The sequence below is a fragment of the Cyprinodon tularosa genome, unplaced genomic scaffold (assembly GCF_016077235.1).
Source record: "Cyprinodon tularosa strain WSP-4 unplaced genomic scaffold, ASM1607723v1 ctg197, whole genome shotgun sequence".
Lineage (NCBI taxonomy): Eukaryota > Metazoa > Chordata > Actinopteri > Cyprinodontiformes > Cyprinodontidae > Cyprinodon > Cyprinodon tularosa.
This window is the reverse complement of record NW_024038720.1, coordinates 2,897,872-2,916,678: the sequence shown is the minus strand read 5'-3', so window position 1 is coordinate 2,916,678 and position 18,807 is coordinate 2,897,872. Positions and strand designations below refer to the sequence as shown.

The following is an 18,807-nucleotide window of genomic DNA, read 5'->3' as shown; positions in this document are numbered from 1 at the left end:
AGATCTCAATGGGACAAAAAATCATGCTGTTTATTTATACTGATATGGACTGGGTGATGTGTTAGGAACCAAAGGATGCCCACCCCCAAAATTACAGTGAAAAAATGATGGGTTAATCTAGTCCATTTTGCTGAAATTTTATTGCAGCAGCTCAAAATGGTATTCAGTCATTTGTATGGCCCCTATGTGTATATGCATGCCTGACAATGTCGGGGAATGCTCCTAATGAGACCACGGATGGTGTCCTGGGGTATCTCCTCCCAGAACTGGACCAGGGCATCACTGAGCTCCTGAACAGTCTGAGGTGCAACCTGGCGGCATCAGATGGATTGAAACATGATGTCCCAGTGGTGATCTATTGGATTTAGGTCAGGCGAGCGTGGGGAGCGTGGCCAATCAATGGTATCAATTCCTTCATTCTCCAGGAACTGCCTGCATACTCTCTCCACATGAGGCCAGGCATTGTCGTGCACCAGGAGGAACGCAGGACCAACTGCACCAGCATAGGGTCTGACAATGGATGCAAGGATTCCATCTCGATACCTAATGGCGGTCGTTGCCGTTGTCTAGCCTGTATAGGTCTGTGCGTCCCTCCATGGATATGCCTCCCCAGACCATCACATAATGTTCTCCACAGCTTCTTTAGACTCTTTGACGTCTGTCACATGTGCTCAGGGTGAACCTGCTCTCATCTGTGAAAAGCACAGGGCGCCAGTGGCGGACTTGCTAATTCCGGTGTTTTGTGGCAAATGCCAATCAAGCTCAACGGTGCCGGGCAGTGAGCACAGGCCACCCTCAGACTGAAAGGTCTCATCTTGTCTGCAGTTTCTGTGGTTTCTTTTAATAGACCTGACTTTTACTGTTAATGCAAATTAGATTATGCGGTCCTTCCTCATCCTAATCCATAACAAACTTATTTTAGTTTGGACAGCAATCTGTTGAAACAACACACTGGAGACTTTTTTTTAGTAGTTTAAGCTTACATTGTGTAATTTCCTGCTCTTCTCTATTCAATCTTCTTTGCATAGTCAGTTTAACTAAGATGGAAAATACATGAGGAAACAACACATGATAAGAAGTTTTAAAGCAGTGCAGCAGGTCTTCTCACACAAACATATATATATCATTTTTCTTTTACTTGGCTCATGTGACTAGCTGCAAACTTAACCTTGCTTGAAAAAGATCACTTTTTGGGTTGTTGGGCGACTACTTCTCTTTTCACACTGACAACCAAACTGAGTATATGTCATGCTGGTTTCAGCAGGATCAAGTTTGTATCAAAACCCAACATAATTTCTGCTTTGTTCCCAACAATCCAACCACATTTGCTCTCAGCCTGTAGTAACAGACTCTGTCAGATGTCGTGGCTTTTTTTGCACTAGGTCTTTAATGTTTTTTTCTGCAGTACTGCATATTCTACTCTAATATCCACCACTCTCTACAACCACTTATCCTCCGTTAAAGATGAGTAAAGAGAGCAAATTCAGCTGTTAATCCAGAGCCATGATGTCACCCCGATAGTAAAAAAATACAAAACAAAAACAACCTTTACTTTAATCACTATTATTCAGTTAGTAAAGAGGTAAGAAATTCATTGTTCATAATAGGAAAACAAAAGAAAAGACTCAGGTTAGAAGGGTCTGCGTTGGACTGTTTTTAGTCTGGAGATGCCCAAAGCTCCTCCAGTTAGAGCAGTTAAATTGTTTATAATGCAAAAAACAGAAAGTCGATTATTCTTATAATAAGTATCAGGTTCATCATTTTAGCTTAAAATACTAGTTTAAGACTCTCCCTAAAACACACCCTTTGCAAAAGCATTATGCACTTTCTGAGAGCTTGATTCTTAATGGTACTGTTTTAGATTTTTTTTTTTTTTTTACTGTCTTGTATTTTATCTTATTTCCTTCCTGTGTGTGACATCCTCTTCTCTGTGAAAGGCACTATCAAAATAAACTTCTCTTACTTATTTACTATGGAAACGTCAGTCAAAGCAAGAGAGGACCAGACTAAATCATTGAGGAGAAAATGAAAAAAACAGCTTTGATTTAGGCCATTTATGTCTCTTACTTCACAGCTCTCAGGAACATTCATCATGCATCATTAAGAAACTGTCATCAAAACTTTATTGTTTAGTGCAACGTGTGAAGACTGAATCACAATATCTGTTTAAACTCAATCAGCATAAATAGATCATCCCTTTCAGATCAGTTAATCCCTTAGTTTCATCCTGTACCTTTTTCCACAATTTTGAATAAGAATGAGTTTGCAAAGTTTTAAAAAACATACTTCTGTAAAAATAAGTAGTTCATTAAACGCTGAAAGGTACATCTCTAGGTTTTGTTTCTCCAGCTCAGTGTCTTCTGCAGGGTGTTTATCTCAATGCGGCCAGTCACACTTCCAGGGTGAAGACTTAGGTGGTTCCAGACACTTTCTCAACTTCTCACAGCCAGGAGGGGCCCAGTTCTGCAGAAAGGAACAGTAACAACAATAACAGAATATTTACAAAACCCTTAAATTAACTTATCAATCTTTAGACAGTTTGGATTTCAGATGCATCTTATTGGCACAGAGAACCACATCACTTATCTGCTGTTAATTCCCATTATGTTTTTGTTTTTTTGGTGGATATCAAGGTGTGTGTTTGTGCATTACTCTCTTTCCACTGCAAGTCTAAACAGAATGTGGAAATGAATAATTACTTTCAAATGTTTGTTAATTTGAGAATTATTTATGTCCACATTTATATAGAAAATTGTTTACATTGCAGTTGTATAAACAGAATGGACATTTAACGTTCACTTACCTAAAGAAAATAAATGAGAATATGAAGAACTCTTTTATAAAGAAATTATTTATGGATGTGCTTATTTTTAATTATAGGCCATAATGAAACTCAATCTTCATTGTTTTACTCATGAAAAGAAACAGTTTGTGGAATGAGAAATACATTCTTTAAAATGATACATTCTACTGATTTACAGCAGTCATATCAAATATACCAAAACAATAGGAAGAGATTACTGATCTTGTACTGACCACAAGAGGGCTCTGCTACGTAACAAATAAGGAAGAGGAAAGACCTTGGCAGCCTTATAGGAATAAACTGCTCACTTCAGGGTCTTTTCTATGACATTAAAACAGAATTCTTCACAAAAACACTGAACACAACCAGACAAAAGACTCTGATTCTGCTGATGAAATCATCAACTACTGCAAAGCAAGAACTCCTTAATAAAAAATCTATGATTGGTTTGCTTCGTATTTGCACATTTTAGAGCTTAAGACATTCTCCATCATTAAATTCTTTCTCGCTTATTAGAAAAAAGGAGCCTTGAGAATGTTACTTTCTATGTAACTAGAAGCGACAACATCTTAAATAAAATGCTTAAAAAGGTCAACCCTTCAGGTTAACCATCATCTACATAAAACCTTATCTGCACAGACAGACTTGGATGAGCCCCTACTGAGTGATGCATTTGCTTTGGTAGCTTGGCTCTCACCATCACTGCCAGGTCACACATGTTGAGCTGGGGCATGCCAGGCACCAGAGTCTTCTGATGCTGCTGCACAACTGCTGAGACGCTTTGCAGAACATCTTGGTACTCCTTGGATAAAACACTGTAAGCACATATCAAACAGATCATGACAGCAGCTAGAACCTTCTGACAGTTATTATTATGGTAGATAAAACAATCAGGCTTGTTTTTCTGACCTTGTTTCTAAATTTTTGCTGAGACCTGATCAGCAGAAAACAGTTTAAGCAGTAGCTTTTTGGCGTTCTTTTCCCAATACTATAACAAAGATAACCAAAATGCGTTGCAACTTTAATTTACTATGATCGTATATTTTAATCTAGGAGAAATAACGCAATTTCATGGTTATGTTATGTATAAAACATTCAAACTTCCAGTCATTGAGACATACTTGTCATCTTCCACTTATCCAGGAACGGGTCAAAAGAGCGGCAGTCTCAGCAGAGTCCCAGACTGCTCTCCCCAGAAAACTCTTTTAGCTCCAGTGGGGGAGCTTAAAGTGGGCTCAAAGTGGGCCTCCTCCCAAGGGAGGTGTTCCAGACTTGTTAAATACCTTAATATGTAACTTTATTGCAGTTTCAAAAGGTGGTGGAAATTTTGTTTTTGTATTGGAAAACATTTATCGAGTAAACTTGTCACAAATAAAATATGAAAGACATTTGACTATCTTGTTGATCAGCAGTTTTGTCAGTACTTTTCATTTAACGACACTAAAAATTCACTGATGTGTAGACTTGCTTCTGAGGAATAAATCATCCATTTTGAGCAGATTAACAAATAGGTTTTGTAGTTTGAATGTATTGCTTTAAAAACTGCATTAACGGGTATGTAAATATAAACAGTGATTTGAAAAATGAACCAATAGCGACAGAGAAAAGCTAGAACAAAAAGTTTAGCTCCAGCTGAATAAAGTAACGGCAGATCATGATGTTGCCATTATGTTCTATGGGGTACGTTGTTCTTTTGATGAAGATTAATGTAGGTTCCATGCCAAACATACCTTTTGGAAATGATGGAATGAAATTACATCATATTTGTTTTTAATCAGATCATGACATATTGTCCTTGTTTATAGAGATTTTAGCCAAGCCTAATTTTCTTTGGCTTCTGTCCTGCAGGTTCATTGCTAATTGGAATAAGGGAGACAACAGTTTTCACTTCTAGAGCACAAACTGTATATTTTTAGAAGCACTTTTTTATTCTCCTGAGTTAAGATGACCTCCCAGTCACCTTTTATATCAGAACAACTTTAATGAAACCTTTAGTTTTTGTCATTTTGGGAGTTCTTTTTTTTTATTTATTATACAAATATTTACTCCAACTATATCTCTTTTAACTAGCCTGACATAGTCCGACTCAATTCTAGTCAGAATATGAGTCTGATACTGCTCCATAGAGCTGTGATTATGGGGCGTGTTTTGAACGGACCAGGAAAAAAAATGCCTCTGCACTCAATTGGACAGACCTACAACCAATAAGAGCAACGGAGTGCGTGACGTATGTTAAGCGAGGCATAGTTGTTGTCCACAAAAATCAAAGCGTGCAATTGCACACCTATAATAAGAAGATGAGCCTTGATCGCGTTTCTCTGCTCCTCTTTTAAAATTAATTTGCTGTCGATATCTTCTAGAACAGACCTAATAGCAGAATCTACTCACCCAAACTCTCCAGCGGCAGCCATTATTGTTGTCACCCAAGCGCGCTTTGGTCACGTGGTTGATAACGTTACTCTTGATCATCTGTCCATCATCGTATAAAGCCCGCCCTGACAATTTGATTGGATCGCCTGACAGTGGGCGATAATACTCGCGCTACTATGGAGCAGAGCCAGACCGAACTTCCCCGAACTCAAACCTTGTGGGCGGGACTAAGTTCGGACTGGCACCCAGGCTATCTTTTAACACCTCCATGGAACAATTTTGAACCTTAATAAGCTCTCTGAAAATTTTGATCCCTTAGGCTAAATGAGATTGATCAAATTCACTAGAATGCAAAAAAAAAATAAAAATGACAAACTTCTTTTATATTTTACAAAAAATATAAAATGTAAATTTAAAATGTCATCTTATGTAGAAACCATCCTCAAAACATTTTGGGGGAAATTTTGTAGATGTGTGTAGAGTATTAAGAGTCACTGGATTCAAACCAGAGTTTACTGAAATTCAAACAACACATAAACACATGGATTGGAAGTGTTAATATCATACAGAATATAATTATATTCCTTTAAATGCTCTCATTCGAATCGTTCCTTTGATGCATTTAATGCCCTGGACAAAATACTAAATTTTCCTGTTTTTGACCTTCAATCACTAATCAGAGATGATTCCTGGCAAACTGTTAGGAGCATCTCTGGAACTTATGTCTGGATGATTTCAGGATTACAAAATGGAAACAAAAAACATGGGCTGCACGGTGTCGTAGTGGTTAGCACTGTTGCCTTACAGCAAGAAGGTTTTCTGGGTTACTTCTTGACCACGGAATCGTTCTGCATGGATTTTGCATGTTCTCCCTGTGTATGCGTGGGTTCTCTCAGGGTACTACGGCTTCCTCCCGCAGTCCAAAAACATGAATGTTACGTTAATAATCCTTAGTTGTGTGTCTTTGTTTGTCTCTGTGTTTCCCTGCTACAGACAGGCAACATGTTCAAGGTGTACCATGCCTCTCGTCCATTGACTGACGGAGATGCGTAGCGGCCCCAACATGACCCTTACAAGGACTAAGCAGGAGAATATGGATGGAACAAAAACATAACCAGTCCTTATTCTTAGAACGCCCATAAACACTTTCATTAACTTGGGACAAAACACCCAAAGATAAAGAATTAAGATAAAGAAAAAATGGAAATGGAAATTCATCTGTCAGATATTTGTACCTTTATTGAAGATATAACATATGATTTTTAAAACTATGTTCAAGCTATAGTAACCATTTAATAAAATCATACCGATTGATTGGTTCAAAGATTTTCATCCAATTGATTGCATCAAGTCACTGACTTTGCAGTATTCACTCCTCCTGAATGAGCATCTAGCAACAACAGACAGTTGCTTGCATTGGGAAGTTGACTCTACAGCAATCCCTCACACCAAACATGCATGAAGTAAGAGCAGAGTAAGCTTAGTTCTCCCGAGGCCAACTGAGGTTCAGTAAAAGTGCTTCATGCAAAAGAAGTATAAAAAGCGAGATGTAAGGATGACAAGTGCAATTAAATACGCTGGATTTTTGATTTATTCCAATCAACACGCAAGTATTTGGATCCTTTATCTCTTTGGCCTGTATAGTTTGTCAAAGACGCACAAACCTACATATATATGAGACAGCTTAACTCATATCAACCCCCCCTCCCCACCATTAAAGTACTGAAAGAGAAATGCATAAACACAGACTGTACTCTGGCCAACTCTGGTAAAGCACACTCAGCAGGGTGAACTATGTAACCTCCATCACATCCCCTGTCTCTCAATTACTACTGTTGGACACCAGTGAGCGTGAGCACCTCTGTGCATTATTATATTCTGAGTGTAAAACACAGGGGCCCTGAAGGCTTTCAAAGGAACGCTGCTCTCAATAGGACCTGTAGGGTTAATGGGCTGTGTGTGTGTTTGTGGTTGGGGGGGTTTGGCGTCTGGTGGCGTGACACGGGGATAGACAAATATCAGCAGTGCAATTACACCCCTGATACGTTCGCTGGCAGCACCTGTGCCAGCCTCCCATCCATCCCTCCAATGCAGAGCCGGGGCTCTCTGATTGGCCCCTGGGGAACGTGTGCATGTGTGTGAGGTGAAGTGTCAATTAGAGTAATAACCCCAGGCCCTGTCCAGCTCACACCTACCCTCCCCTCTTAGATCTCCCACCGGGCAGCAAGGCTTCCTCCATCAGCAAGCACCTGCTCCTTTTCCTTGATACTTGTTCTTTACTTCGCCTACAATTACTTGGCTGGTAGTGGGCTGGCTGTAATTAGTCTCTCCCCTTGTGTGCCCCACTGTATTATGATTTAGGCAGAAAACAGGCTGGTTTTCTTTCTATAAATACATTCATATCAAACTGCAAAAGTTATCTAGCAAATCCAAAATGCTCCTCTCTGATATCGGTCTGTGGATTTTATTTTTTTCTTCTTGGCATTTCTCTCTCCATGGGGATTTACCAGACCCGCGCAAGAACAGGGTTACAGGTACAGCGTGGGACTTCATTCGGAAAGTTGCATGATATCCAAAGTTTTCTGTTGTTTTTGTCTTTGCAGGAGAAAAGCTCACAGTGCAGTCCTCTAAATCAAAAACTAATCATATTTATTCCCTGTGCCCTCTCTGCATACAACTAATGAAAAGCTCACAGTCAGCACCGCTCATTATCATGATTAGAACCCTTAGCTTACTTTTGTAGAGGCGAAATCTGGAATAATAAACAGGCTCTATGCAAATTCACTCTTTTGATTTATAATGTATGGCACCCAAGGGGGATGAGGGCATTGCTCAGGTGTGTCACCGCTCTGATTACTGATTCATAACACTACTGCAGGAACACACACACACACACACTTTCTAAACAAGCACACCGTAGCAGAAGGTGGGGGAATTGAGGAGACAATCAAATACATCTGTCCTTCCCACCCCTCCCCTCCGCCATCTTCTCCACCCCCAGTGGAAATTGAGCACTTCAGTGAGGACTATTGATTGGAGATGCGAGAGCTTGGTGGCAGGCAGCAGATGAGGCCAGGCCGATGCAGGGGCTGCCCCTGCGGTGTGACGGTGGGGGCTGCGACATGGATGGGGAAGGGACTCCTGGGACAGGAGCTGACGGTGGGTGGTGAGAAAGTGGGACGTGTTAATCTCGGGGTAGAAGCTCTCAGAAATACAGGGCCACATGGCTGCTCACCCTTTGTATATCACCCTGAACAGATGACCTACGCTGGGTTCCTCAGGATCGGGCTGCAGTTACCATCAGAACACAAAAGCAACAACAAAAGCTCTAAATTATCTTCTGAATTACTACAAATCATAAGGAGACATACTTTTAGTTATCTGGGCTTGATTGGGGGCTTTGTTTGTGTGTGTTCTTTGCTGCATCACACCCTGTGAGGGTAGTGAAGGTATGTGTGCAGACAGGTCCTACATCATCTTAAGTGGCTCTTTAGGTGGTGACAGAGATTAATGATGGCCAGGCAGCTAGTCCAGCTGGGGGACCTTAAAGGACACGGACAAAACACACACACACACACACACACACACACACACACACACACACACACACACACACACACACACACACACACACACACACACACACACAGGATTAAACAGGGAGGTCCCCATGGAAGCAGAGGAACAAGATGAGCAAAACTATTCAGCTCACAACTTCAATCACAGTTAATAGTAATGATTACTCAGAGTCTAAGGATAAGATTTTATTTTTTATTTATTTTTTGCATTGTAATTTTTCTTAATGTAAATTTTTACACTACAGATATTTTAATATCAGCTTTAAACGTTTAAATCTTTTCAATCAAATGAATGTCATGTAAAGCAGGAAGCAGATGTTTACATACACTAAAACAAGATGGATATCTTTTTTTTTTCCTTCTGTGTGTAATTAAATCAGTCAAAACTCTTCTCGCCAGAATAATGAAGGACTATTGATTTTTTTACTATAATAGTTCTTATTTACAACAGAAGTTTACATGCATGAAGGTTAATGCTCATTTAAATAAACTGAAAAAGCCCAGAAAGGGGCTCATATCTTTCTAAGCAGCTGATAGGTTGTTTGAGTTTATTGGAGGCAAATTTGTGAATAATTCTTTGTTTGAAATCATGTTAGATTCAAGACATTCCTTAAAGTTTAAGTCCATCTGTTCATATGCATGTATATGAACAGAGTGTCTGTATCTGGATATTACTCCTGCAGTACATTAAAAAGGTCATGAGACCTTCTAAATGCAAAAGAGGACGTTATGATTTTTGAAAAAGTGATTTATTAAAGCTAATATTGAAGGTTTGGCCATAATAATAAAAGGAATAAAAGGAAAAGGGGGGAAGTCATGCTAGACACAACAACTAAACTACGAAGAGTGCAGCATCGTGCAGTGTGGGTGCTTTATGGATATATTGAAGCAAGTCAGAAAGAGGGACAACTAACGATTATTTTGCAAATTGATTAATATGTCAATTGTTTTCAATGAATCAATTAAAAATCAGATAGCAAATAAAGAAGACTTTTATTAAACCAGGTGAAACTAAAACTTTTCAACTTGAGGAGTTCTGGATAGAGAATATTGACAGACGAAAAAGTTTTTTTTTTTTTTTTTATCTTAAACGCAAGATGTTTACATATTTTTATTTATTTTTTTTACAATTTTGGTATAACATCTGCTCTAAATGGATTGTTCTGTCAGCTAAAGGCAAGGTTTAGAACAGGCATCCCCAAACTCGGTCCTCAAGGCCCGCTGTCCTGCAGGTTTTAGAGCAGGGGTGTCAAACCGGTTCCAGAAAGGGCCGTGTGGCTGCAGGTTTTCTTTTCAACCAAACAATTGCACACCAGACTCCAGTCATCTCATCAAGTCATCATGTTCAGATTGGACTCACTTGATGAGTTGAATGGAGTCTGCTGTGCCATAGCTTGGTAGGAAAGAAAACCTGCAGCCACACGGCCCTTTCTGGAACCGGTTTGACACCCCTGTTTTAGAGGTTTCCTTGCTCCAGCACAGCTGATTTTAATTGAAAGCTGATTAACAGGCTTTTGGTCTACTGCAATCATTATAACCAGCTGTGCTAAAGCAGGGAAACCTCTGAAACCTGCAGGACAGGGGGCCTTGAGGACCGAGTTTGGGGATGCCTGGTTTAGAGTCTCTACACCCCAGTTAACAAGTAATCGATTACTAAATTAGTTGATGGTTATTTAAATAATTGATTAATCATGATTAATCTGATTAATTGTTTCAGCTCCAGTCAGAAAATCAAATTGTTTTTAAATAGGGAAAATTTTATCTTTCAAAAGCAAAATAACTAAGATTTTAGAAATTTTGGAGAATTTCAATGAAAATGCAGCAAAATCCTATAGCAACCAATATAGTTTCTCCATCACTGTTTAGTTTTTACTTAACTTATTTCACAAAAGTCATTAAAGAAGCTGACAATAGCAGAGTAATTTTAATGTTTTGTTGATTTTTATAATGTATCCAAATCAATTTTACAACTGTAGGAAAGGCTACACAAAGGTTTGATGAAGTGGAATTAAAGTGTATAAGTATTGCACATAAGCAACAAGTATAAAGAGGAAATGGGAATTAAAAGTGTGACCTTGGAGACAAACATATGACCTCTTGTGGGAGAAGTAAAAAAAAAAAAAAAAAGCAAAGTGTGTTAGTGTTTCTGCGAGCAATCAGCAAATCCCTGCTTATTGATTGAATCTTGCCTTTTTATTTTCATTCTTCCAAGTGAATAGCAAGGGTAAAGGATTGGCAAATGAAAAACAACATTAATGTTTTATCATCCAATCTCACTCCAGAACTGAAAAGACTTTGAGTTGGAAGCAAATGGTTGGGGTTGGGTGGGGTGGGGTGGGGTGGGGGCGTTATAAGGCCACAGTCAGAATGGGAAAAAGCAGAGAGAGCGTTAGAAGAGAGAAAAGAAAGGTCAGTTTAGGAGGCTTTTTTATGCCAGGAGGGAGCCAGAAAGATAAAAAGAATATTCTCCTATAAAAGTTCGATCTTATATTAGGCAAAGTAGTATGCTGACCCCCCCCCCTCCAAAAAAAAAAAAAGAGATTACATATAAAGCCTGAATTAAAAAGAAAAATTCTCGTTAATCTTTGCCTCCTTATTTAGCAATTGTATCAGTCATGACCTCTGGCAGCACAAAACATATAAAGCACCGCTTGCTCTCAATTCAGACCTGAGCAATTCATCTTGCAGTTTTAACTTGCATGCAGCCCAGCAGAGGAGGGCTGGTGGCCAGAGAACGATCTTTAAAGCTGTTTGCAATCACAAAGAAGAGGGTGTAATCACGCGCCCTCCAGCTGAGTGGATCAATCTGCCACCTTCTTTTTTATGCAACTGAATCTCCATTGATCTAACACACATTCTCCAGAGCAGCCCAAGAACATTTCCACTCCTAACGCCTTTTATCTCTTCTATCCTCCTCTCTTTTCTAAGCTCTTCAACAACATGTTTAAACATTGACCACTAACCTGAGTGGGTACTTCTCCCCAGGATCCCGGCCAAGATGGAAGATGATTGGTTGAAGTGTGTGTTCTTTCTGCTCATGAGTTGTCACACCGGGAACCTCTTGACCAGGACAAAAATTCACACCCTGCACAAAAGAGAGAAAGGGAATTATATATAAATAAACAAAAGTGGAAACTAAAATTGTTAGAATGAGATTAAAACTCAAACAGAATGGTGGGGCCATTTTGACCCAAAGAAGAAAATGTAGTTAATCGAAACTAAATAGTATCAAAAATAACTAAAAAAAATGCATGTTTTAATAGTATAATGCGGGCTAATTCGATAGTGAGTAAACTTATGCACTACACATACCATTATTATAGATGCTTATCCAGCTGTTCCTGGCTCTTTATAGACTTAAAGCTACAGTGTGTAATTTTTAGCGACATCTAACGTCCAGACTGCAGACCGCAGCAACATGAACATCTCCCCCCCACAGCTTCTCCCCCCCAACAGTACGGCGAGCGTTACGGGACAAAATGTCTTCCACAACGTCCGCATCACCTACCTTCTCAAGTGATGAGGTTTGTTTACATAGATAATTTTACAGATAGTATTCTCAGGCATAATACTGCCATCTATGGTTCAGTACCGTCTCAGTTCATCTCTCTCAACTTGCCGTAGTTACTTTCGAGCGTAATGGGCGATCTCGCAATCAATAGTTTGTTGGCTCTGCGCTGCCGTAGCACAAAGATGTCTGCCTCCATGGCTGCGAGACCCGCTCCTATGTAATTATAAATAACGAATTCTAAGGCAACGCAAATATTAAGGTTTAGAGGCTGAGCTCATAGGTGATGATACATAACATAGTTATGTATAATATATTACATTTCTGACTGTATATCCCTGTAATTATTACACACTGTAGCTTTAAGACAAACTTTATTGCAATTTTGTATACACAGACTGTATACAAAATTGTGTATACATAGATAGGTTTGCAACTATCAGATTTTGGTTGATTGTTGGTTTTTATTTCCCAGAAAAATGTAATAAAATGGCCCTGAAAAAAATTAGTCCTTGGTTTGTTCATACAGAGGGCAGCTTTGAATCCCACAGAAAATAAAGGAAACACCAGAACGCTGCTTTTCATGCATCAAATGTCCATACATTTTTTTTGAGAAGCTTAAAGTAGAAAGAAAGTCTGTGTTTAACATAAGAAAAATGTGATTTTCTATTTTTTCATAAACCTTTAATTCATCCAATAAGGAAAAAAAAAATTTTTGACCTCCTATCTCTCAATAAGGTTATAAAAGTAACATTTTTAGAACTTTGGTCTGATTGCTCAGAATATAATCCAGGTAACATACATATTAACACCTGCTGTTTGTTATAATCCACTGTAAAAGTCACAGTTATAACTGGTAAAATAAGAGTAAGAATAGACAGGAATATCTATGAGTTCTCCAAAACAGATAAATGATCATAGAATATTTGTCAGAAAACAGCAGATCTGCCCACTTTTGGCTGGAAAATGGTTGCAAAGGTGAGTCTGTCTCCTTGTAGTCTCTCAGAAGACAGAGAGCTGATTTTTTTTTTCCTATGCTCCATGCAACCTGAACTTTAGAAATTCGAGATCAAACTTCAAACTAACTTCTATTTGGTGCTTTGTTTTTGATTATTTAAGGTATTTCCCATAAATGACTTTTCTCTGAAATTCATAGCAAACTCCAAAGCACTCTTTTGCAAACATCAGGGAGTTTTCCTTCCAGCCACCTGCTACCCTGAGCTGATTACTCATTGTTACACTGTCTATATGCAATATTGTCCTCCAATCTGTTGTGTTATTCATGGAGCGACTGCTGGCGCATCACAATGGAGGGTTTTGGAGCCTTGGAAACAGAAGACTTTTTCCTGCCTTCTCTTCATCTCCGTGCTCCTGCTCCCCGACTCCATTCTCAGGAGGCTGGCAGCCTGATTGAGTCACACTCTCTCCTGCAGAAGCCCCCTAGAGAGCTGCCCCCCTGCCTGAATGCACGCACAAAAAAAACACACACTTTCTGATGAGCAGGGCTAATATTGAAAAAAGCATTCATCTGTAAGGCGCAGTGGCTGCCCCCCCTCTGGGATCACTCATCAGAGACCCTCAAAATACAGAGAGAACAGAGAGGAGCAGAAGCGAGCACTGATACCCCAACCACCCACCCACACATATCAGCCTCTACTCATTCAGACCTGTCCCTTTTTTTGAAAGCAACTGTTCATAAATGCAGAGAAAAGTAAAAACAGAATGTCATCCCAGAGGAGCAGTGTGAAAAGCTGTCTCTGTGTATGTGTCTGACTCCGTCGCTTGTGCCAAAGATATTACAGCAAGAGCTCCATATCTCACATAACATTAGGAGCACAGATACAGCAAGGCTACTACCAAACCGAGGAACAGCAGTTGTGACAAGATAAGATGCAGAACTATTCTGGGGGTGGGCGGGAGGGTATTTTTGGGGCAGTAGAGCAACATTTCAGGTGTTTCACAGAGAATCATTCTTATGAAGCAAAATGATCAATAATAAAAAATAAAGTTTTTGTTTGTTTAATACAATTTCGAGCTTCTCATAAAGTATCTAAATCATCAACTTGTTGAAATGAATCAGAATCTTGGTCTCTGGTTGTCAACAAGAAGATTCTTGGCATGATTTAAGCAGTAGATGTCCTATTAACAGAACAGGTCGTTATTCATTCAGTCCATAAATTACCAAATGAGCCGAGGCCTAGTAGCCTGATTGAAAAAAAAAAGAAAACAAAACAGGGAAATTACAGAAACCAAGTTCTATTCTCCTGCCCAGCAGCTCATCTCTGATTGTTTAGTAAGCAGCATAATTGCCTAATTTTACTCAGATCTGACACTGTGTTTATACTGTGTAACATTTTATGGCAATGCAGGGAAAATGTACTAGCAATAATTTTTACTAACACCTGTTGTGTATATTAGTGGCTTAGAGGAGGTTTTAGAAACACCCCGTAGAGAAAAAAAAGGAACCAGCCTGGGAACCACTTTCTGAACATCAGACCCGGTAGCTGTTCGTGATAAAGACCTTAAAGTGATCGAATAGAGACCAGAAAGCTGGAGAGAAGAATATCTAAAACATCCCAACTTCATGAACACCCAAATGTATTTTTTATTTTATTTTATTTTTCATTTCAAGGGGGGACATGGGAAGAAAATATACCAAGCAAGGAACCCAGGAGGAACCTCGATTTATTGGATGTAGAGGATTGGCATACCCACTAAATGACTAAAGGTCCACACAATTTAATCAGACTCACCTAAAAAAAATTAACCTATTTCTGATGCTCAAATCCAGGATTTTTTCTTACGATCATGATGCAAATCTCATAAACAAAGGTCAAGGTATAAGTGTGGGAACATGTAAACAACACAATAGCTTCAATCAAAGCATACTTATGTGACCACCTAGGAAGCAACACTGATTGACAATCAATTTCACATGCTGTTGTGCAAATGGAATAGACCAATTATTGGCAATTAGCAAGACACACTCCTCAGAGGATTGCTTATGCAGGTGGGGACCACAGACCATTTCTTAGTAGCTTTGATTTTTGGCTGATGTTTTAGACACTTGAATGTTGGTGGTGCTTTCACATTCGTGGTACCATGAGAGGGACTCTACAACCCACACGAGTGCCTCAGGTAGTGCAGCTCATCCAGGATGGCATATCAATGGGAGCTGTGGCAGAAAGGTTTTCTGTCTGTAAGCGTGCTGTCCAGAGGCTGGAGTCAATACAAGGAGACTTGGAGGAGGCCATAGGAGGGCAACAACCCAGCAGCAGGACTGCTACCTCTGCCTTTGTGCAACTGTCAGAGCTCTGCAAAATGACCTCCAGCAGGCCAAAAATGTGACAATTTTTTTCACAAACATTTAGAAACTAACTCAATGAGGATGGTATGAGAGTCTGACATCCACAGATGGGTGTTGTGCTCACAGCCACACACCATGTAGGATGCTAGGCATTTGCCAGAGAACACCAGGATTGGCAAATTAACCATTGGCACCCTGTGCTTTTCACAGATGAAAGCAGGTTTACAATGAGCACATGTCACAGACAGGACAGAGTCTGCAGACACAACGGAGAGCGATCTGCTGCCTGCACCATCCGCCAGCATGACCGGTTTGGCAATGGTGTGGGGTGGCATTTCTTAGTAACACTACACAGCCCTCCATGTGCTCGCCAAAGGTATCATGACTGCCATGCAATACTGAGATGAGATCTTTAGACCCATAGTGAGATCATATGCTGGTGTGGTTGGCCCAAGATCCTCCTATTGCAGTTCATGCAAAGTGAAGGCATTGAAAGTATGAACTGGCCCGTCCGTTCCCCAGAACTCAGTCTGATCAAGCAGATCTGGGACATTATGTCTCAAACTATCCGCTGTCATGTTGCACCACAGACCGTCCAGGGGTTGGAGGATGCTTTAGTCCAGGTCTGGCGGTAGATCCCTCAGGACATAATCTGTCACCTCATCAGAAGCATGTCCTGTCATTGTAGGGAGGCCAATACTGAGCCTCTTTTTGACCTGGTTTCTGAGCTATATATATATATATATATAAAGAAATAAATATAAAAAACAAGGTATTTTCTGTCAACTCGCAGGAACAACAGCTGCGGTAAGAATGCGCTTCTATGTAAGGCATTTCTAAATGGATTGATGGATGTGTGAGAAATATTTATTTTTAGTCAATACACAAACACAGAGTTTAAAAATCCAACCATTATTACAAGAAAGCAAAGTGGAGATTTAACCTTTTTGCCGAAAAAAAAAAAAAAACTTGCCCGCTGACGCACAAACAGACGTTCATGTCTGCATGAGCGGCCAAATGTCTCTGTGCATTTTTTCTACAATGCTTTTTTTTTTTCCCCTTTCTCTCCCTCCCGCATTCATACGCACAGCAAATCGATTGGCAACTCACAGGCAATCAGACGCCATTATTTGTAAAGTTCCACTTCAGTTCACTTGAGTTGATAAAGGAGGCTGCTATTGATTCAGCGGCCCTGAAGGAGAGAGCAATTTAAGCGACCGATGGGGCATAAAACAAACTGGATAGCAGGAAAAGTATAGACTGGGGGGGGCAGGAGGACGTGTTTTTAAGGACAGAGAGGAGAGATAGTTGCAAAGGCATCATATTCTTCTGCTTCTAGGGTGGTAGATTTTCTGTTTCTCCGGATATGTTTCATCAACACTGTGTGAGATGGTGGAAGAGCAAGCAGGGAATGGTGGTATGTAAATCTACACCTGAGATTAAACAAACAAGTCAACTGGTTGATGAACGATGCCAGTTGACACATATGGGGGGCTCCTTATTAATATTCATTCCTCTCTGATGTACACAGCAGTCAATTGATGAGCCATTGTTGAGATAAGATGAGCAACAAGGAAAAGTGTTGGTGTGTCTCGGCAAGATTAGGAGCAGCGGAAATGTGCAGAGTAAATGAAGAAGCTGGGAAACAGAGAAGGGACACAGCTCACTGAAAGAGGAGCTCACCTTGTGGAACTCCTCCCACGAGTTGCTCCAGGTCCAGTAGTGCGCTTTGTATTGTCCGAGCCTCACAGCCATCATCTCGTTCCCACGGTAAAAGAAAATGGGTCTGCGGACAAGGGAAGAGTTACATACAGAGCTCAGGTTTATACCTTTAAACTCCATTTGTCCTTTTGGTATAGTTCCACCTATTTTGTTTACGCCTCTAAATAATGACTCAAATGCTTATAATTGTTCTTTTATTGTGTAAAAACACAAAATATATTTTTATATAAATCTTTTTCGAAATCAAGGAGAGTTTCATAAATAATCCTAAACCAAAAGAGTAAATCATTCTTGTCACGACAGGCAGACATCTGTGCAAAAAGAAGCTGCAGAGCATTGCAAAGTGCTTTCCTCTTGCATTTTACCAATTGTGGGTCTAAATTCACAAACACATATATGACTTATACATATCATCTTTATGTACCTATTGATTAGAATGTACAGAAATTAATGTTTATCTTTATATAGACTTATAGTTAATTAATTGATGAGTGGATTTTCTAGAACCATTTTTCTTTAGATATCACAGAACAGAGGAGATCAACATCTGCGGAGCCAACTGGGAGAGTTCAGGGCCAGTATCTATCAAGCATCTACAAGTGCCATTCTAGTCCCAAGTGTTAAGAAGTTATGGTATTTACTCCTACTGTCAAATTTAAGAATAAAAGCTAAATATTAACTTTCTCCAGTCTAAGAATCACCTCCACTCCCCCAAATATTTAAGAGACCTCCAGGGGTGTCTTAGGTGGGTAGGAGAGGATGGCAATGAGGCAACAGGGACGTTCGGGAGCTGAAGGCGTGTTAGCTCTGGCAACACACAGCTGATCATCCCATATTGTTTGGACAGAGCGGCTATAATTTGTGTTAAGGACTTAATGTGGGACGTAATTTCTCCACTAACCACCTTCTGGGCTTCATGGTGGAATTATAAGCGCTTTTTGCTCTAACAGGAATGGATCGTGATTTGCATTTCCATCACAGTTTTTTATAATATAACACCTGATAACATCAGTAAGAATAAATACAGCTGGTGGCATCACTTAAGCGTGGCCAATAAGATTGTCCCGTAGCCATTCATTAATAAAGCCTGGACATGACATAACCAAATTATGGTTGTTTTTACCAAATGTATGGAAAAGAAATAAATAACTCGTAGCTAGTCAGTACAAACATATCTAGATGTTGTCCAAAATGAACTCCTTTAAGCCAATTTTGGGTTTTTGTTTTATTTTTTTATAGTCCTGTATGTGACTGGTAAAACTTCCCTAATCACTCAGATTAGAAAGTGAATTAATTGAGCCTTAAATGAGCCTCCTAATTAACAAGAATAAGCATGTCCGTTCCCCCCAAACACTGTGTAAATGCCAAAAAGGTGTTTTTTTGTATTCTTTTGTCTGTGTACATCAAAAGCCATCAAAAGCTTTCTCATAAGATAATCAGAACTTTTAAATGATATTAAGAGATATTTTTTTATATTTGGGTGTTTTTCGAAAGGTCTACCAGATTTTATAGCAGTATT

The 18,807-nt window shown here is 39.6% G+C and overlaps 1 protein-coding gene across 2 annotated transcripts in view; it reads right to left on the bottom strand.

Annotated features, from left to right (window-relative positions):
• Nucleotides 1–1,832: 1,832 nt before the first annotated feature.
• galns (galactosamine (N-acetyl)-6-sulfatase) overlaps nucleotides 1,833–18,807 on the bottom strand; it is a 32,312-nt gene continuing 15,337 nt past the window's right edge. The window contains exons 11-14 of one of the 2 annotated variants that reach the window (XM_038283710.1): nucleotides 17,250–17,352; nucleotides 11,715–11,836; nucleotides 3,501–3,618; nucleotides 1,833–2,463 (exon numbers count right to left, since the gene is read on the bottom strand). In XM_038283710.1, coding sequence (XP_038139638.1) covers nucleotides 2,377–2,463; nucleotides 3,501–3,618; nucleotides 11,715–11,836; nucleotides 17,250–17,352 — 430 coding nt within the window. In that variant the 3' untranslated portion in view covers nucleotides 1,833–2,376. Of the gene's footprint in view, nucleotides 2,464–3,500; nucleotides 3,619–5,608; nucleotides 5,689–11,714; nucleotides 11,837–17,249; nucleotides 17,353–18,807 lie in introns of those variants that run through there. The other variant, XM_038283711.1, reaches the window with a different exon arrangement.